This window comes from Gouania willdenowi, chromosome 8, assembly GCF_900634775.1.
Source record: "Gouania willdenowi chromosome 8, fGouWil2.1, whole genome shotgun sequence".
Lineage (NCBI taxonomy): Eukaryota > Metazoa > Chordata > Actinopteri > Blenniiformes > Gobiesocidae > Gouania > Gouania willdenowi.
In genome coordinates this window covers 2,630,149-2,652,321 of record NC_041051.1, presented here as the reverse complement: position 1 = coordinate 2,652,321, position 22,173 = coordinate 2,630,149, and the positions used below count along the sequence as shown (strand labels likewise).

Genomic DNA, 22,173 nt, shown 5'->3' with positions numbered 1-22,173 from the left:
TCTGTTTTTCATGTGTTTTTATTGCACAAATGCCGTATTTAGTGAGAAGTGTTGAAACAAAGTCTACACGTCTGAAAAGTTCCTACAGACAAGGTTAAACTACTTAAAAAAATAAAATGTAATTTATAATTAAAACCTTCATTACTGAAAAGGTGATGTTGAAAAAGGAGAATTAAAAAGTTTGGCATGGTTTTAAAAACATGGCTTTCCATCACTAGATGGCACACTGCTACAGCACTTCCACAGTAGCACAATGTGAGGGTAATTCATTCATTTAACCTAAACATGTCCCTGAAAAGTGCTGGTTTGGCCCTTTGGAGTGTACAATGATTATTGTGCACCTAAACTTTAAATATTACATTCAAGAATACTGGTGGGTTTAAAGCACAGAAAATGTTAGAGACTCATTTCCTTATTTGGTAACATTCACAGCAGCGAGTGTGCACAAGCCCTAGGTTTAGCTTTGACTCCAACGCTGCCAGGGCTGAATAAATGACAGTAAATTAACACCAAGTAGAAACCACCGTATGAAGTTATTAGTCTTAGTTTGGCCTCAGAGAACTTCACCCTTTCATTAAAAGCCTGATTATATCAAACACTATCATGATTCAGGCAATAAATGCTACAAAGCTAACACAAGCTGGATACTCTTCTGTTAAATCCTACATGAAACATAAATCATAAGAGCTATATAATCCAACAGGCACAAAACACGTGACGTCGTTCAGCATCTCCTGTCAGTGGAAGAAGATAATCTAGTCATGCAAAGTTAACGTGACAATGGTTGAGTGTTTAGTGTGACGATGGAATTAATGGGCAGATCTGGACCTTTCCCAGTGTCACAATCAAGATTTGACTGTCCTGACAAAAAAAACAACCCTCCTGATAAACAGGGGATGGGGTCACTGGCAGCTGGGAATAGTGTGGGTATTTGTTCTGTATCCTGGCACACACAGCGGAACAAATACCAGACGGTTTCCCTAAGGTTTTGCAGTGCCGAATAAGATCAATTACTTTGAAAAGTGGCTGCCAATTTTACTCCTGTGGGATTTAAGTGTCCCACCTCAGTTGGATGCTTGTCGGATCAGACGGGGACACCAAATGGACCATTCTGGACTAAGCAGCTCATGAGGATGAATCGTGGTTACATGATGCAGCTGATGGAGTTCTTCTTAATGGTGAGATTAAAGAACTGAATCTGGACCGGTTAGAGCAATCTTAGTGTTTCATATGTGAACTAATGGAACAGAACACACAAACAGGTGAAGGACACAAAAGTGCATGAGGAGCAAAGCTCGGCAAAAAAAGTGAAAATGTCTCGTAGGAGGCAAGAAAGCAGAACTTTGGGTTCAGCACTGAAAGCACCACAGCTATCAAATTTAGCATTACCACACCTACGCTCACTCGCTTGGAAAAGTCAACCCTCCAACATACAATTCCCTCTGTGCTGTATTATGTCCTTTGATTTGGTCATTTAGTGAACCTCATGGTTCCTCATCATCCTGAGAGCCGTCATGCAGCCTCTGGAGCTCCAACGTGGATTCAGGAGTTCCTAAAGTCCATTAGCACCAGCAGTGTCCTCTGGAGAAACATGAAACTGATTAGTGTTCAAACTGGAGGCAGTGAGGTGAGAGGCACGGACGGTTAAAGCCTCTGAAGCTGGAGAAAAGAAACCTATAAATGGCAAAGGCCAATGAATCAAACCATCTGAGGGTTGTGGTATTTTTAGGAGGAATAACAAAAGTTGGCCGTTGTGTAAAATGTTTTGTCCTAAACTCAGTGTAAACGTGAGGTTTTACTCATGGAAAATCAAACAATGAATTCCAAAGGGTGACATGTTTAGAAAGATGAAGGAAGCGGTGACGTCAGTTGGTGTTAAATAACGCTCAGAAGGTTCTGAAGGCAGCTTTCCTAGTCAGAGTACTGGTTGTAACCATCAAACTCCGCCTCACTCCCGTTGTCGTAGATCTCGGTGGGGTTAGTGCAGTACTTGTTGTCGTAGACCTGGCGGGGGAGGCCGTAGGTGGTCATGCCCTGCTGTGACGCCACTTTGTTGGTGCCCATTTGCAGAGAGATAGTGGTGGTGTCGCAGTTCTCCAACTCCAGCTTCTTGTCGAAGATGTGCCTCCTGGTTCCTGGAGCTGTCATACCAGCCTGGAAGAAGAAGAATAGAAAGGCACCCCTTCAATTTAGACTAACTTTTAGTGCAAAGGAAAATCCTATTATTGGCCAGACGGCAAAATCTGTTATCATCTATAGAGACAAATTAAGCATTATTATGCAGGGAGACATTTAGACATTCAGGACGGTGGCCTTTAGGACCAGTGGTGGCTGGCCAATACAGGGCACCGCCCCATTAATCACCATGTTAGTTTAAGGCAGAACTGAGTAACATTTTCACCTTAATAAATCCTTCTCATAGTCCCTCTGGGGGTAATACAAGTGTTTATGGGGTGAATGGGGATCTTTTATCCCCCCCACTATCTCTGGCCAGAAAACAGCACTTGCAACTTTCCCTGCCTCTGTCAACACGTACTGCTTTACGACAGCCCAATACACACTAAAGGTGCGTTCACACCAACACTATAGCGACTGCTGTCACTTAAATCGCTCGTGATGAGTCGCTTGAACACAGTGGTTCTTTTCATTCCATCACTTCATTGCTCCAGTGACATCATTACCAGGGAACGTGTGTGTGCGCGTGCAACAGGGTGACAACTATCATAAACAGTGTCGTTTTTACGCTATAAATGATCAACTTACTGAGTTACTAAAAGATGAGTTGACTCAGAATGTAGGCTTATTCAAGATTAACCGCTCTAATCTTGCCTCGGTACGTTTAGGAAGCCTCCGCTGCCCCTCTCACTGAAGTGGGAGGGAGGAGCTGCTGCCTCGGGGGTGTGGAGAGTTTACAACAGTGACATAACCAAAATGAACCTTAGGGGGAGCGCTAAGCACAAGTTACTTAGTTCTGCTTTAAGGAAGATGAAAATAAATACTACAAAACAAATGTATATCTGTATTTAGATAATCAGAATAAATATAGTATAGATAATGATTATGAGTAAAGTTGTTTGGTTCATTTGTGTCTGTTTCCACCCTGGGGCGCACTGATCTTTATTATTTACTCATTAAAAGTTGTACTCGTGCAGCAACTACTCTTCAATAGAAGTAAATGGATATGTCTGGGCGCATCTTCTCAGCCCCTTAAAATACACAAATTCAATGAAATATTTGCAGAGCTCACAGTTTTGATGTGCTTATATCACATGACTGCAGTCATTTTTAACTTTTAATTGTTGAAAGAACTAAATTTTTCCCAAATGCTGCATTTTTCCCATAAAATATTTACATACCACACACATTTATGGCTGTATATGTATCTTGTGTATTGTTTTATGATTTGTGTATGGCACATTGGCCAACTGTAAAGTTTTAAAGTGCTTTATGTAAAATAATTTTACCAACTTTATTTATCATTTCCTCACATTAAATAAAATCACAATCTCCAGGAGATTTAAGAGACTGATATATGTCACTTATTGCTTGGACATTGTGCCTTAAACACTTGACACAACATTTCAAATGTAAAAGTCCAAACTAGGCCACAATCATTTGGAAATTGCTTGTTTTGTTGCCTTAAATCTGCAGCCCACTTGAGACCAAACTGGTTCGTATTTGGGCCCTGAGAAAAAATTAGAGAGCCATGTTCCTATTGGAACAGTTTGAGACTCACTCACCTGGCTCGCTCCTTTGTTGGTGCCCATCTGTAAGCTGATGGTGGACTGGTCCAATGGGGCGTCCATGCCGATCTTGGAGTCGTACAAATGGCGTCTTGTGCCGTAAGACGTCATGCCTTTTTGGCTCGCCAGCTTGTTGGTGCCCATCTAGAATCAGGCCACAAAGGAAGGTTGTAAACATCAGAACCAGTTCTTCCTTTGTATGACAAGCATGAACCATGAAAGAGAACATCTCTGGCCAGAAATCCATTATGACATTTATCTAATTTAAGCCACTCTGACCTGCAGGCCGATGACGTTGCGTCCCTCCCGGAGCTTCTCCGGGGCAAAGCGTCGCTGCTGCTTTTCAGCGTACTTGACTCCTAGATCATAGTTGGAGTGAAAACCTTTGGACTTGGCCTGAAAGCGACACATGGTAAAAGTAAAGGAAATAACACATTAAGATGATGCTTTGTTTGTATACCTGTGAGTTTTACAATCATACAATGAGTGTAAAAGCTGCTTACCATCCCAGCTAGAGCAATGAGCGTAGACTGGACTTGGGTGTGGTTCACATTCTCAAACAGATCGTTGGCTTCAAAAAGGTCGTGCGGCTTCAGCCCATACTCTGTGATGGCTCGGACAAAATTGCCAATGTTTTCTAGCTGAGGATAACAGATGGTGAGACTTCAGTAGTGGAAGTTTACTGGTTTTCTGAACCAACAGACCGTCATGTCCTGTGCAGACCATAGATTGAGCTAAAATAGAACTTCTCTCCTTTTTAGGGATCGTTGGGTTGCCACTCTGAACACTCCCATTAGAAGCATCAGTATCATTAATCATCACAGTAAGATTTACCTGGAAAATCAACCCTTAGGAAAGCTCACTTTACTCCTTCATCCCCATAAAAAGCTTGTAAAAAGCCCTGTTGACATGGAATGAAAAGAAAGGCTCGACTTTAAGACGTGCTGTTTCAGACCCGCTTTGTGGTAATGCATTACCTGGTGCCAGTTTTGGCTGGAGTGATTGATCTTTCTAACTGAGCCTGGCTGAAGAACATTTATGAGCCTGTAAAGAGAAAGATGGATGGTTCAGGAAGAGTCATCACTGATTATCCATCACCAGCTACTAGGAAACAAGGTCACTCACTCGCACAGCAAGATGCCGTTCTTCAGACTGTCCATGAAGTGGTCGCCAATTTGTTGGCCGGTCACGTCCTCAATCCAAAGCCTCAGCTCCTCTTCCTTCTGTGGGTCATATTTCCCAGCCAGCTGAGGAAAGGAACACCTGAGGTCAGCCACAAAAACACACCAAACCAAAGCTTTGTCGGCTAATGGACTGGAAAACCAGTCTATGGTGTCCCCGGCCCTAGACCAGGATAGCTAGATGTAGAAGAATGAACGAGTAGAAGGTTCTCGCCACCGCCGTTGAGTGAAGGGGCCCCTGACGTAATTTTGCTCCCCTACGGAGCGAGTTTGTTTTTTCTTTTTTTAATTGGTACTGTAGTAATAATTGTTGCAAACTTGGACACAAAAGCGTCACATGAAGCTGCTCATCATATTTATAACTACAATGGATAATTCTACATGCGCATGCTCAGATATGAATACGTCTGATTGAAACGTGACATCGACTTCATTCTGGTCGGACAGCTTCGAGCCGTGTCCTCTCAGGTCAGGTCTTCTTTTTCGACCCAATTAAAGCTCCGTGTGTGTTCCAATTTTACTGCTGGTCCCTCATAACTCATTTAAATTTGAAAAGTGCATCTTTTGAACTAAATGTTATTTCTTGTCTATACATTGTGTGAGTATAAACTACATGCATCATCATCTTCACCAATTGAATAAATAATGTTTAGCTTTAAAGTAAGGCTGGATCAAAGAATAAAAAATATACACAGCACCATTTTAAACAGTCAAACATGTAAATTCCCTGTGCCTTGTGTAAGCATTAACTCAGTGGTTGACAGGTTTGTGGTGTCGAGCTACAGGTAGAATCACTTTTAATAAGGCATCATGCTGTTTTAAATTGGGCAAAATGTGGTTTTGGTATCGTCTGCCTGGGGAAAAAAGCCTTCCTTTGATAAAGATGTGGATGCACAATATAATGCATTCATGAAGCTCTCAGAAATGTGCGCTGAGGCATACCTAATCTGTGACGGATGCTGCTTTTTCAACTGTGGGCCGACACAGTAGCTATAACTAAAGAGAAACAGGATATTTTTAGACTCATTTTTAGCTCGTCCAGAGATCAGAGCCAGGGCAAGAATATGCTTCCTTGTATTTTCCTTGTATCAGGCACGTCAGGACCTTCTAATCTCACTGCAGCAACAAACAGTGTTCACAGACAATGGTTTTAGAAGCATTCCTGAGTTAGGGAAATGATTTCAACAACAAAGTGTGTTAAGCATTTAATACCATTAACTATTACTACGAGGCTGCAAATAAAAAAATAGTTTCAAAAACTATTTAATTTTTTCAAAAATGTTATTTAAATTTTACCCATCACACATATACACCTCGCACCCTCTATAAAATGAAAGCCTGACCATCTCCAAATGGCAGTGTATGCCTTGACAAATCTGTTGGTACTTTTCTACATATGGTTTGGGAGTGCCCAGGGAGAGCAGATTTATCGAGGGGAGTTTGCAATATTCTGTCACGTATTTTAAACAAACAAGTTCTTCTGCCTAATGACTGCTCGAGTTTAGAGCTTTGAATTAAGCAGAGACTAATAGCATGTAGATTGTTTTTTTTTAAATTTCAAGTAAAAATAATGTAATATTTGAGCTCAAACATGATCATAAACTAATTTTAGAAAAAAAAAAAAAAATGTCTGGGGTCACCAGAAATTCTGGATATCAAAATGGGGTCACGATCCAAAAAAGGTTGAGAACCACTGCACTAAATACTGTTTATTTTTAAAAATTTATTTAAATGTGTCAGCACTGTCATCTATAGTTGTTTTTAAATAGTTTTCTAAGCAAAATGTTGTAGTCAGACAAAGGAGGGACTTGGATTCAGAAATAAGAGAAAGACGTATAAAAACCACTGCACTACATGATGTACAATGAACTGTTAATTCAAAGCTACTCAGTTGGGGTTTTGTTTCAAACTGTAGAAGTCAGACCCTTTAAAAAAAGCCCTAAATGTTCTGGTTTAATGAGAGTTTGTGTGTAAATCAATTTTCATAATAGGACACGAGGAAACTAAAGCGCTAAATGATAAAGGAGTGAGACCATGTGAAAATTTAGTCACCATTTTTTTTAAAAAAATCAATATATTATTCCATGTTACTTAAAAAATGCTGACATTTTGTGGCATAATATCACTATAGCATAAACACTTAAATATGTAATAATGGGGTGTACTAGTAGTGTTATTAAAACAAAACTATAAAGTTTCACAGAGATGAACTTTTACATAATCTTTGTCAAAGAGAAATAACCATCTTTGGAAAACATGGATGAAATGTCCATCTACTCCAGCCCAGTCCTAAAGCTTCTCACCTTTTTGGATTCTGAAGATAAACGTTTCAGGACCCGCTCACAATCCTTACATCAATAAAACCCAATGTACTGCCATTTGTATCCCTAAATGCAATAACAATTATCTGTTTTTTTTATTGTTTCAACTTCAATATTTAAGCTCTGTAGTTATGAAGTTAAATAGGACCTCTACGGTTTTTTATTTCTGAGTGTTTCATTTATTACCAATAAATAACTTTTTTGCACAATTTTTGGTCCGTGTTAGACTTTGAATGAAATTACATAATTTTTTTGTAATGATTTCATGGACCCCCATGCAGTGTTCATTTTTAGATAACTTTTTATTTCGTCAAAGTCTTTTGATTAAAATGCAACTTCGTTTTACTCAAAATTTCGTCATCAGGACTGTTTCAGTTTGAATCAACTCAGGCTACGTTCACACTGCTAGCATTAATGCTCAATTCTGATTTTTCTGTTTGTCCGTTCATGTTACCATTTACCAGTGTGGACGGTTTGCAGCTCATGTCAAAGTTTTTGTGGAGCCAGAGAATGAATGATCAGGTGCAGAGGAGGACATAGAGAGACATTTTGTTTTGGATTTTTGTGATGCCGTTTTGCTTTTAAACACAGACCATTGATGATATGAACCTTATTCAAGCTTTGACCCAAACCTAAGAAAACTAAAACCTACAGGTCTGACAGACATTAGGTATCTATATCCGTGCCCGCCCTGAAACCGACAGTTAAAACCTATTTTTTCCTCATACAAATGACATATTTACATTTGTTTTAGTGGTAAGCCTGCTTTTATTAATAAACAGCTGTTAATGTTAACAGAACAGATCAGCACACGGGGAAATATGTCTGTGACCTAATGCTAATGGGGGCTTCATGTAGTTCCAGTGTGGTCTGCTGCCTCCACAACTTCATCTCCAACTCTCTTATAGTCGACACGGCTGCTGTTCAGGGACCAAATTAAACAGTTTAACTCACATTTACACCTGCCATGACACTCTAGTGCATGCAACGTTATGTTCAGGTCCTGCATGGAAATAGCCAACTCTTCCATTCACACAGTAACACGACTGCGTTTAGGTCCCAAAACATAGTACGGCTTGATTTTCCCTGAATCTGTAGATAGTACCAAAAAAAAAACAACCTTATTTCACATGACCAGATCAGTGATTGTTTTTTTTTTTTTTAAACTCACTGATCAGCCCAAAAATCCTGATTGTGTAAAGCCTATTATAATACATATAAATATATTGTGATATAGTTTTTAAAGTTGTCACTAAAAAGTTAGTCGACACCTGAGGGTCCTCCAACCTCAGTTTGAGAACCACTGCATTAGACAACGCTTGCTAAGCATTTGCAAAGATAGATACAAAGGATCAAAATTACAAACAAGGTTCCCACACTTTAACAATGACTTCAAATCTTTTCCAAAATGTTTTACCAAATTTCCATGATTTAGTTCTGAACCGCTAAGATCTATTCTACCAAAAATGAGCAGATCTTTCCAGTGCACGAGTGTAACAGAGGTCTGACAGTGTGTCATGGTTAGCAAAAATGTGGCACAGGGAATGCAAGTTGTGTTCATAACTTATCATATAGCATCGTATAATGGCGCGACTGCCTTTGACACCCATTTTGCAATATTTCTTAAATAACAATGCATCAGCTATTGAACATTAAACAACAGTTAGCTAGGTGCTACCATGTTTAATTATAGGATTATAATTTCAATTTGCAGACACTTTTATCCAAATAAAACAAGGTGTTCGGGTTAAGGGACTTGCTTAATGTCCCACAGTAACAGCCAAGGCTGGATTTTAAACATTAAAATAAAATAGGCTATATTTCCAAAACAGTTCAATTATCCCAAGACTGGAAAATCATTTTTTCAAATTTCATAACTTTTCCAGGAATTTCATCACTGTAGAGACTCTGAAATTAGTTCATCACGTAAAACATAGCGATTAAGGTCGAGGTGAGTTTTGAAATCATGGCTAAACCGACATAAAAGCTTAAATCTGTGTGTGCGCACGTTTCACTGTGCGCGCACACACACACTGTTATGCTATCTGATTAGCAGCCTTGAAACTAGGATATAACAGGAAGCTCTGCTATTATTTTACATAAATCTAATAGTTTAAAATTAAATATGTCTCTTAAAAATATACAAAAGCACCAACTTAAACCCACTATGAGAGATTTGTTTATCCATAAATTATTTTACAACTAAAGAAGCCCAATTCAAAAGCATTCTTCCCCTTCTTCATTTCTGATTATATTCACAACCTACAAACAACTTCCAACCTTTTGGATTGAGATTATGAGATTCAGCACACATTCAAGTCTTAATATGTACGCACACTAGGGCTCTGTTCCCGCCAATACTTCTGTTATGATGTCATTATTAGGTTTGTTTTGTGTTGCATTCTTCTCATATAAGCACAGGGCCCACATTGGCTAAAAGTCTTATTTTGTAATAAAAACACTTTGCCTTAGGGCATTCTCTCTTTTCCTTATTGGCCCCAACCCTTAGCTCTAATACTTTGTGCATGTACACACAGGGAGACACACATGGACATCCTCGCCCCCTTCTTCTCCCTCAACTTTCTGCAGACAAGTCCTCACAGTCTGGAATCAGCAGCAAACACAAACAAGCATTTCAAAGCAGCAGGGATAGTGTGGCCCCTAGTCCATCATCACACCAAACTAGGGAGAAACGGATTCTCTCTCTCTGACCTTCTCGCTCCTCGCCTCTGATTGGCTGAGCTCTCTCCCCCTCTTCTCATCTCAGCCTCTTGTGTTTCCAGACTCTGCCCTTTTACAGTGGCTTTATTATTCAGACAAACCAGATCTGATGGAGACAGACCAAGATGGAAAGCTCCTGCTTCTAGTCATGAGGGACTAGCTCCTGACATGTGGATGTCAGTCCTTTTTACATTATTGTTGAACTCAAAGCCACTGCCTGTACACAGTGTTTACCAAACAATACCTTTAAGATAGAAAAAGATAAATAGATCTGATGCATTATCATCTAGACCAGTGGTTCTCAAACTTTTTAGGCTCAACTATTTCTGAATCCAAGTATCCCCTTTGTCCGACTACATCATTGTGCTTAGAAAACTATTTAAAAACAGTTATAGAGCATAATGATGAAATTCCTCCACATTGTTGTAAAAGACTCATTGCAAGTTATTGAAAACGTTTGATTGCAGTAGTTGCTGCTAAGGGTGGCCCACCCAGTTATTAGCTTTAGGGGCAAACACTCGTTCACACAGGGCCATGAAGCTTTGGATATTTTTCTTCCTCATTAATAAAAACTGCATTTTGTGTTTACTTGTGTTATCTTTGACTAATGTTTACATTTGTTTGATCTGACACATTTAAATGTGGAAAAAAAACATGTAAAAATCTAAGAGATCAGGAAGAGGGCAAACTGTATCACACCACTGTATATATAAATATTAACTCCATTTTAATTTAACTAGATTTACTATAACGAGATTGTGTGTTGTTTTAATGAAAAAGAAAAATAGATTAAAAAACTCAAAAATCTATTTTAATATTTCCAAAAATTCAGGAGACCCTACATGGGGTCCTGATCCCAAGGTTGAAAAACACTGATTTAGTGGTGCCTGAATAGATTTATTTCTATAGTTTTTAATCACTTCTGGTCACTATTTGTTATTTTCCACTCTATCTCAAGTACCCCCTGTAGTGACATCACGTTCCCCTTTTTTGAGAAACACTGATTTCAATAATGTTTTTTTTAATAAATGTAGTTCATGTCTCATTACACAGCCTTGCTTTTAAGTCAGATGCTTCATTAAGCTACAATGTGGTGTTTAATAACTTTTGAATGGTATCATGGTGAAAAACTGTTTTAAAAATTGATATAATTGATTATATAAGTTATATATATATATATAAGTCTCTTTCCATCCATTTGAACCTTAAAAAAAAAAAAAAAAAAAAAAACTTCTGTTAAGCTTCTGTTTGTTGACGTCAGAACAGAACAGAACTAACATACATACAGCTGAATGAACATAAAGATGTCCCTAATTTTTCAGCTAATCCAGCCCTGACTCAGTGTGTGTGCGTGCGTGGCAGAGCTCCGTCTAAACCCTTCCTCTGCGCCGCTCCGCTCCACCTGTTTTCCGTCAGACCAGTGTTTTGTCACAGTCGACGTAGGAATAAACTGTTTGGGGAAAGGACACTTTCTCAGGTTCCATGTTAGAGCCTGACCACTCCTTAAAAGGCCATTAGAAGACGCTGATGTTCTCGTCATCTCTAATATCGCTCTGCAGGAATGCACCATCCTATGATGGCCAGTTCTCCCTTTGTTTCCCCATCTTTCATCTTAGCTTATGCCTGCTATATACGCCCGACGCCTGTGGTCACTCTCAAAGCCTGCAAACGATGGGTGAGTTTCCCAAAGTGCGGTACACCTTTGACTAACTTACAGCTTGGAGAGCATTCCGATAAAAGGCCAGACCCCTGCCGGATGATGATGATGATGATGATGATAATGATTATGGTGTTGGAATGGACACAAGCTGACCTTTTCAATGCTGAACGTCTAAAGCTGTGACTCATCCAAACAGACGTCATTACCATCACGTCAGAGACAGGAAGTACAGAGAAAACCAGCCGACTCACAGTTATCCAACAAGCACTGATACAATATCTCCCAAAGGACCAATACACGCTGATCTAAGTTTATTAGAAACAAACTGCCTATATTCACAATTTCATGGTAGTCATCTGTAGAATTTGTGAATACTTAAGAGTTACAATTTAATCTCCAGAATTATTAAAACACTTTCTCAAGTAAAAGTTACAAAAAATTATCTCAGCTTTTATTTTGTAAGTATTTTTCAGCATAAAAATATCAGTGACTTCTACAAAAGTCCATTATTTTATTCATACATATCTTATCTGGCTGATAGTCAATAAATCAATGAACAAGACACCATGTTGTAGGGCTGCTCAATTAATCAAAATTCGATTATGATTTTGATTATTACACCCAACGATTACAAATTCAACAATCCAGAAAAAACGATTATAAAAAAATTTATTTTATTTTTTTTTTATTTATTCATTCAGTTTATTTCCGACATGGTTACATTCATTTTTTTTTTTTTTTTTTTTTGTACATGCCGAAAAAGGAGACGAGAAGCAATTTGCTTAATACACAGTTTTATTCCCTAAATAAAAACATGACTTCTACAAATGTTTAATCCACACACATGCAAGCTCCTCCCCTCCGCCCCGCCCCTCTCAAAGCTAAAGCTAGCCTGCAGGCTAACGTGAGGAAAGTTGTTGCTAGTGGTCTTAAAACATGGCAGGAACGCTGCAAAAACACTGGTAAACAAGTGGAAAGTCAAATTCTCTTCTATGGGAACACTTTAGGTTTGATGATGAAGACTTAGAGCAAAGCCACATCACGTGCAAGAAGTGTTTTGTGCAAAAGTGAATACTTGATTTTAGTGTTTGAAGGATTTTATTTATGTTTAAAGAATATATTTTGTGTTTTTTGTACAAAAAAATAAGTAACTTTTTGGTTGACAAATAATTGTTTGAGTAATTGTGATTTCAATTATGACTAAAGAAATCGTGATCATTATTTTTTCTATAATCGAGCAGCTCTAACATGTTTAGATTCCTATTGGACTGATTTGTATTTTTTTTTTTTATCTGGCATTGGGTTGGTGGTAGGGCTGGGCAATAGACCCAATAATTTCTGGTATATATCACGATAATGAATCAACATCAATAAATAAAACAATTCCAACTTAAAGTGTAAACATGTAGTAACTGCTGACTCAAAGAGCTCATGAGCTGATATTTTATGGATTATATTAGTGCACGTGGATCACTATTAGTGTTATTGAATGTAATTCATGCATTTCCTCACTTAAAATTAATTTTCTAAAAAAAATCAAGTATATAAAATTTAAAAAAAATTAAATTACACATTCTTAGTTGGTGGTCAGTGTTGGAGTTAGCCAGCTCTAATATAGTTGAGTAAAAATGCATTCAACATGGGTATGTTCATATTAAAGTTGTATATATAGAATCATTTTCTTTAGTGTAATATTCCCCTCCCCCACGGTTACATTATGTTTTTTAATTCGGAATAACTAATTGCGAATTAAAGTGTTCTGCTTCATGTTTACATGGAAATTGTAATTCCCAAATTGAGGTTTACATGAAAAACCAGCTTATTCAGCTTTACTCAATTCCACTTTATGTCTACGGGTTGGGAAGGGTTGTGATTGGACAGGGGGAGAACGAGATGGAAAAAACAACAAACCTTATATTTTTGGCTGTAACACAGAAGACCACATGAGAACTGTTTTTACTTTTATTGTAGTTTTGAAGCAGCAGCTCAACAACAACACAGTTTCACTTTGGACCGCTGCGTAGAAGAGAGATAGAAGTCTGTACTTTGGTAAATCAAAACCAGCAGTTAATGCTACAGCTGTTCCACCAAACAGGACATCTAGTGAAAAAATAACTTTATAATGATCCACGCATCATTAGTGAAGCTCTAGTGCTTTATGCCCGTTTGCCGACGTCTGCGTGTGTAATAAGTCTGTGTGAATTTCCGCATGTTTATTCTTCTGTCCATCAATCTTTTCCTTATATCCATGTCTTTTAAGGCTCTTATTAAATGGTCTCGGCTGGAGTCCAGGCGGCCATCCTGGATTATGTTGTCATCAGCGAGTCATCGCAGCAAGCGCAGAATGACCTTAAACGGAATGAAGTGTTTACAAAAAAGAGGAATAATTTAATTTGGAATTAAAATCGGAATAAACCAGCCACCAAAGCCAGCAGGGACCGGACCCCAGGCCAGAAGGACCCGGAACAGAAGCAGCACCGGGAGCAGCCCCCCCAGGGACGACGACCACGCCCATAGGTTACCAAGGGGACGTTGCAAGTCACCCCGCCGGCCCCCAAGCACACTGACCGAGTCCCCCAGAGCGCCGTTTCTCAATGCCGACAACAGGTCAACAAAAGAGACACAAAGCCTTTGTTGTGTCTTGTGTTAATGCTCAGATTGGTCCCATCTATCTTCTTATCTATCTATAAAAGCAAGGTATCTCTGTCTGTGTGTGTGTGTCTGTTCCTCAATTAGCTCAGAGACTTTCAACATGGCTGCTGGTTCAATGATGTTCAACGTCAGATTTGTTTGGACTGCAATGATACCGTTAATGATTTATTTCATAAAATTGTCTTCAATGCAGCTTTGCAGAACAGCTCAATGTTGACAGGTAGTCATGGTAACTCCGTGTGTAATTAAGAATTAAATTTGCTTTGTGAATTCAGCGTTTACAAGGTCAGTTTAAAGAGGATTTAACTTTTATTCTGAATTAAGGAGGAATTAAAGCTCCCATGTCAACCATCCATGAAAAAGCTACTTAAGCTTAAAGATAACCTTCCTACGGGCACAGCAAACACACTGTTTTCCACTCTGATAGAAGTTGCCCATCTTTGCTGTAACAAGCTTTCCTACGGTATTGGTTCAGTGTTGTAATTATTCCTAATTAATCATTATAATGTATCCACCTGCCAAGCTCCACACGTGTACACAGAGGATCATATTTTAGACAGAGGTCAGAGGTAGAGTGAGGGACAAACTCAGCATGAGGAGCCATTTAAATCTGGCTTGTCTTTCAGGCAAAATAAATCTATAAAGGACTGATACAGACAATTGATTAAAATAATTTCACCAAGGCGAAATGTTTGTGTAAACTTTAAACATAGCTACTACTGGCCCACCAAACGTTCATTATCCAGCCTCTGGAGAGTTTCAAAATCATCAAATCACACAATTATTTAATTCTTTATGAAAGGGGTGTCCTATTGTTCAAACCATTCAATCAATAATTGGGTATTTATTAGTTAACTAAATTAAATAATTTATTAGCCCACTTTAAGGTGCATATTAATATCACACAGATGTTCTTGATTGGTCAGTGTTTTTCCATCACATCTCAAAAGTGCTTTATTTGGTTTTCCCGGTATTTTGAAGATAGCGGCTCAGATTTATTAGGTATTTTTGGAAACCCACTTTTATATGTCAGGATAACTATATCCATAATATGTGGTTATAATGGGAGTCAATGATAGGTCCCCAACTCAAAGAATGCCTGTATATTTTATAGAAATTGTCGATGATGTTGCCGGACCTTTTCTACATAAGCGTAATATGCATGCATCAGGATGGTCTAAGGCGGCGCACTTAAGGATTCTTCCTTTTGTTGCCGTGGGTTCAAATCCCACTTTTGACATATACATTTTTTAAATATAACATATACAACATGGCCAATTCCACCTTTAAAAATACATTTTAGGGTATTTCCTGGGTTTGGGCTAAAATAAAAGGTTAGCGTGGTAGCTATGAGCTAAAATACAACTGGCGAAACGTAAAGTCACGTGGTGCACCTACCACGTCACCTAAACTGGCCAATGTGGGGCGCTGTGTATGCATAGAGTGACAGTTTATTGGAATGTGATACAAGTCCTGTTCTATACAAAGTGATCCATGAATTATGAACACGACGATAAGAAACCTCCAATTAGCCAAAGTTCATACAATTAGGCTTTAAAGTGAACGAGATATTAAGAGTTTAAAACAGTGAATAAGCAGAAGGTTTTTGGTCCCTGAAGGTTAAAGGAATTTTCTTATTTTTATGTGTCAAACACACACACACCACATGTTCTAAGGCACTTAAATCATATTTACTCCACATTATGAAGCTCATACAATCAGCTGTGACGCTATACCATGTGATGATGATGATGATGAACAGGTGTAATTAATAAAGTGCCATTAGGTGTATTTTGACAGACACGTCTGTTCCTAAATTAGGTTAATGTTTAAAGTATTTAAAGTGTTGGGTGATAACACGGCTTCCATCCCCGGACCATAAAAAGCATCATCCGTTCCAAACCTACCTTACTCTTGACCTCCGCGGACAGTCCGAAGGCAGGGCCGCTCCTAAAGTGCGTTGTCATCCTGTCTGTCGTCTTTAATGTCTTCTGCTCGAGTCAAAGCACAGCCGCGTTTAGCTTCAGAAGCAGCTTTAACGCAGGTTTCAGCTCCTTGTCCGTCACTAACAGACAGAATCCCAGGAGCAGTGCTGTCCCTGCTGTGCACTCGGAGGAGCTCGGAACCACTCGGACGTTTTCGGACGAACTTCATCAACTTTTCCAAATCTTTTTAAAACTCTTCCAATGTGTGTGCGCTGAGTGGCCGATTCCTTAGCCAATCAGGAAGCAGCATCCGCGTCGGGACAGAGTGACGTCACCGCTGGGGTATTGGATGTAATCAGTGTCAGTTTTTCCACCTGGAGTTTTTCATCAGATCAACTTTGCTTTCTATGCTTTTATTATCAACAGTGATGTCATCATCTTATCTCTATTGTTTTTTTTTCTTCAGTTTCAGTTTATTTCTTTGTTTCAGTCTAAAAAAAAATATTCAAGCAAAAATCACAATTTGAAAATATATAATAAGAAGCAAAAATGCGTATATGCCCAACATTAATAAATTCAAGTTACCTTTTACCAATAATACACAGAACAAATGCAAGCATTCAACAAGTACATATAAATATATAATTATATATACACATGTACTTTCTTTTATATACAACATTTAACAAAAAACCACAAACATATTTCTATTGTTTCACATACAGTACCTCTCTAAAGTACATTGTGACTTTTTTCTTTTTTTATTAACAGTATTCCACAAATTATCCCTTAGAATAGACAGACATCTTTTGGTAAAATAAACATAAATTGATCTGTATTAGCTGATTCTGTTGTTAGAAGTATTCATATTTGCTTTGAACATTATCTGTGTTATTTTACAACAAACAATATCTTTAAATTTCATACATTTTGATTTAACAAATAATGAATGTGTGTGTTTATCAGTAATTGTACACAATTGTACATTAGGATCCTTTACCCTCAAATGTAAGGTTTGTGGGCCCAACTGGGCCCATCAGAGCATCCAATCTGCACCCATGGAATATTCTTTGCAAAAACACATGACAAACAACGATTAGTTGTTAATACCAACACTTTAAACTGTGCTTAAATTATAAAAATGTATGAAACTAAATAGATTCTGAATAGTAAATTGCAAGAATTTTCAAATTAATTCACTACATTTAAATATATCCACACTGTAGTGTGAATATAGTGTTTAGGTTAAGGATTATTTTTTTAATCTTTTTGTGTAATTTTTATTTTTTTTATGTTGAAGAGACCAATCTTTTTTTTTTTTTTACTGTATTCTTCGTTACATATAAACTGTGTTGATTTAAAGCTTTCTATTGCTATGACTAGTTATACAAAAATAAACACAATAAATAATATAATATAATGTGTTTATTTATTTTTTTTAATTTTTACTTTTTAAAAAGGTTATTTGGATTTAAAATAATTAATATGATTATAATAAGTGCATGGGAAAAATGTCGGGGGAAATGATTTCATCCAGGTTGACACAGGACACTGTTTCATGACGTTTGCCCTAAAATACTTGTAATTTTGATATTAATTTAGTCACTACAATTGTTTTGTCGTTGCTTAAATTCAATTGACTAACTTTTTTAGTAGCCATTACATTTTGAGATGATTCCACACCATGCTGCCCTCACCTCCAAACTGATAAGTGCAAATTAGGGGTGAATCCTTTTCCTTTTTAAGGGCATCTTGTCTATTCCAGTGTCTATTAAAAGTGCTCATATTCACTCTTTGAGTAACTAAAATAAACGTGTAATAGAAACAGCAGGTTGAGCAGATCCTTCTTATTATCAGTCACATCAGGCTTTTGTTTAATCAACAGTGTCTGATGGGATGATCATATCCATTCAGCGCTGTGGTCTGTGGAAGACCATTCATGGAAGCTACTGTGGAGGGTCTGACATCACTCTGGGAACAATGAGGTGGTTTTCCCCCCAGGGCCCAGGCAGGCTGATGACAGGGGAATGCAGGAATGCTGGGGATTCAGTGGGTCTGTGTATCAGAAGGTCCATCGTCCATAGCCAGGGGTCAGTGCTGCTGCTGTAACGCCTGCAGGTTGAGTCATGGAGGAGCATTATTGTGGTTCCTTTATTACTGAAAGAACGTTCTCTTCCATGCCTCAAAAACCTTCTAGAACTTTACATTATGGCCTTTATTTATAATTGTCTTGTAAATATCATGAATCCTGGATTAGACGTTTATGTGGGTAGTCCATTTATTTATCCTATGTGAGCTCTGGTTTCCTAATAAACCACGTTTTTGGAGAAATTAGAGAGCCATACATGAAAACCATGCATACACGAGGAGAACATGGAAAATCTACAAAAGCCCTTGGTTTTGGGAGTAGAGCGCTCATCAGAAATTTGAGTTGGATTGCTTTTGGTTATAAACTTTTCAGTCGAATTCTTTTAAATTATTTTGTGTTTGCTCATTGTTTCTTCATTTGGACTCAACAGTCTGGTTCTATCTTCATTATGACCTCAGCTTTCTCTGAATTTGCTTCACAATCCTTGAGATCAACAGTCGTGATCAAAACTTGGTCTGCTTTGTTTTCTGGTGAATCTGTGAGGATTGTCATAAAATAACCAGAGGTGGACAAAGTACTGACCTTCATGACTTCAGTGAAACTGCTGTTCAAAAACTACTCCAATACAAGAACAAGTACTGTAGCTGTCAAAATATTACTAATGTGAAAGTACTGAAGTATTTGCATAGAAAAGACTTTATTTTCATCATCATAATTGTAAATCAGAAAACACTGATACACAATCGGTTACATGTCAGTAGGCCCATGCCACGTGACCTCACAGGTCACGTGATGCCACCGCAGGAAACGTTTTGAAATCATAGACTGTATATAAGCGAAGCAGAGAGCCCACAGCCATGGTAAAGTTTTGGTTGTTTGGTTGTTCTAACATGACTGGATTATATAAGCCTGTTCATTGTAGCCATGTTGTTTGTTACCTTCCTTTGACTGAAAGCTTGGGAAATTAAATTGTTTTATTTGCATTGAGTGTGCAGATCAAATTTTCACACAAATTTATGTCATCAATAAAATAGCTCAGATTCTGAAAAACCAGCATTGCACACTCATATTACAGATTTATTGTGAAAAATTAGCCTTGTCACCCTGGATGTAACCACATGGAGTCCATTAAATCCAGCCACAAACAAACTGGTTGTAAGCTTCCTTGTAAAAACGAGGTAGTTCACAACGTCAGGATGAGTCACTTCTGGGAAATAAGAGACGTCTTCATTCCATTTGTCAACAGGAACGTTGTAGGGGTCATTCCCACCGATCAGACCTAGTTTCTCCTTCTACTGACTTCTCTCAGCTTCTGGTGGAGTGTCAACTTAATCCGTGACCTCCGACATATTGAGGTCAAATGGAGACGACCTTCAATAATCATTTATCACATGGGCTGCTTTCAATAAGTCAAAAAATAACACGATTATTCAAGTAAACACACCCATGCAGGTACATCTGTATAGGACCATCATCTTCCAAGATGGCACTGGGTCAATGTGCCGTGATGTCTGTTGCAAGGGTCTATAGTACTGTGTACTAGTGTTCTGCTCAAAACCACACTATCCAAGACCACGACTGGCCCGAGACCAGAATGCACCGAGACCAAGACAAGACCAAGACTTTTGTGGCCCGAGACCGAGTCAAGACCAGAATGATAATTTTAAAACCATGAAAAGGTTCGACAGTTAAATAACATTTTATCTATAGTTTCTTTTTACTACATTTGACTGAAAAAAAGGTGTGTGCAACTCTATCAAAGCAGAACATGTAAAACTCAACTACACAAAAAAAATGGTGTAACTGAATTCTTGGGGAAAAAAATAAACTCGTGTGTGTTAAAACTGCTGATAAATTCACAATTATTGAAATATTTTTATGTGACGTGAATGTGCAGCCTCCCACCTCTCTCTCCTGTGTGTAATGGTGTGTGCGTCACATTAGGAAGGTTGTAATCATTACACGGTGTGGATTAACGCATGCATAACCCATAATATCTATCGTTTTATCCAGTTCTCCTCTTTGTTATCACATTAAAAAAGTTTTAAAATAGAAGAAATTAGTGCTGGTCTTGACCTTTCTAGATGGAAAATCCAGAGTCTGGGTAATCTGAGTCTGAAACAAGACCAAGACTTTCTTTCTGTTTCATATTTTTATTGATGTGTATATAAGAATATCAAAGGCACTTAAATATACCATGGCACATTAGTGTCAGCATCAAACGTTTGTACACACCATTCAATTTTCATATTTTGAAGAACAAATAACAATTACAAAAAAAAACAGATAGACAATTCAATGAAAAAAGTACTTAGACAGTCTGTTCAGAATAATTAATCTGGGAATTTAAACATAGGAGTAGATTAAATAAATAACTAATAATGTTGAAATAAATAGATACAAATAAAAAAAAAAGAAGAAGAAAAAGTGGGGATGGTATTAATAAACGGTTGCCATTTATTATATCATTTTTTCAAGTTTCCTTTCCTGAGTGTCTAATTTTCTCTACCCTTAAAAAGGACATAACCTCCCCAATCCATGGAGTGTTGGAAGGGGCAATAAAGGAGGAGGTGGCGTCTCGCAATTATGGAGGTAAAAGCTATTATTTCCAATTCTTTAGTAGAGTATCAAGTATTCTCTTCCGGAAGACCAACATTACCAATGCGTGGTGAAGTGGTAATAGTTTTTGAGAGAACCTTGGACAAGATGTTGACGTAAATTTGCCAAAAATTTGTCAAGGCTGGGCAAGAGAAGAACGTCTGAGTAAGATTGGAGGGTTAGCCTCCACATCTGTCTCAAACATCCACTGTATTTGGGAAAATCCGTGCCAACCATGTCTTTGAGTAATGACATCTAAATACAACTTTAAACTATATCAAGGTCAAGGTTTTGTGAATGACCTTCAGCATGGATTCCCACCAATCTTGATCAAAAACCAATCTTAGTTCATGTTTCAAGTCTCTCTTGTGTTGTGGTCAGATGCCCATCATATGACTGAATGAAACTATATATTTTTGAAATAAAGACCTTTGTAAAGGATTAAGTTGTAAAAGTTAATCCCATGGCTGCTTAGGTGGGAGGTGAGGAAAGTTGGAGAATATGGATTTTGCTCATTTCCTCACTTGAAAATATCTGAAAAGATGGGAAGGTGGAGGATTAAACACAGTAACCAGGTCTGTTAAAGTGCAAAAGACCCCCTCTTTGTAGAAATCCTTTAAGTATTTCAGTCCCCTACCCCACCATGAGGAGAAAGTGGGATTGGTAGATGTGGGTCTAAACCCAGGACCTTTAAAATGTAGACTATAACACTACTGTGTACAACGCTGTAGTATTTAATGAACCATTTAGGATTATGTTTCATAAAACCACATCAAACAAAACAAGTCACCATTATTGTTATTAATGAACAAAGAGCTCAACATTACACAAATAAAGGTAAGAAGTCTGATTTTGATGATTACTGCATTCATCAATACAACTGTTTCATTTGACCTAAAAAAACCACAACCTTTCAAATCCAAACAAGAACCATTTGAGCATCATGAGTTTTATTCTTAACAAAGACTAAAGAACTAATAAAAAAATGCAATATTTAGTGTGTTTGGTTCAACCAAGCAGGCTTTATAATGGCTGCTTTTGGTTTCAAAAACATTGAAAGTGGGTCTAAAATGAAACCATGGATGCTTTTCAGGGTCAATCTCTGCCAAAGTGATTGTCCAATCAACAACACTGTTAGATGTGACCTGCCTCTCTCTGATTGGCTCTTACATTGACGAGCCAGGTGTTTGGTAGAATTGGGACAACCCTTATGAAGAGTAACAGAACCTGAACAGTAACAAGATTATCTACAGAAATGTAATGAAGTATACACCCCCCAAAAC

The 22,173-nt window shown here is 38.0% G+C and overlaps 1 protein-coding gene across 1 annotated transcript; it reads right to left on the bottom strand.

The window, feature by feature from the left end:
• cnn1b (calponin 1, basic, smooth muscle, b) lies at positions 1 to 16,470 on the bottom strand. Its single transcript, XM_028455934.1, has 7 exons — positions 16,186 to 16,470; positions 4,869 to 4,990; positions 4,721 to 4,787; positions 4,247 to 4,384; positions 4,023 to 4,139; positions 3,741 to 3,887; positions 1 to 2,154 (listed from the first exon to the last, which is right to left on the bottom strand). Exons 1-7 carry the CDS (start codon positions 16,243 to 16,245, stop codon positions 1,912 to 1,914), a joined length of 894 nt encoding a protein of 297 aa, XP_028311735.1. The 5' UTR covers positions 16,246 to 16,470; the 3' UTR covers positions 1 to 1,911.
• Between the last annotated feature and the right edge of the window lie 5,703 nt (positions 16,471 to 22,173).

Coding starts and splice junctions, on each gene's coding strand:
- cnn1b (XM_028455934.1), bottom strand. CDS start 16,245: ATGACAACGCACTTTAGGAGCGGCCCTGCCTTCGGACTGTCCGCGGAG. Junction 4,140..4,246: donor TCATTGCTCTAGCTGGGATG/GTAAGCAGCTTT, acceptor TGTCGCTTTCAG/GCCAAGTCCAAAGGTTTTCA. Junction 3,888..4,022: donor GCAACGTCATCGGCCTGCAG/GTCAGAGTGGCT, acceptor GCCTGATTCTAG/ATGGGCACCAACAAGCTGGC.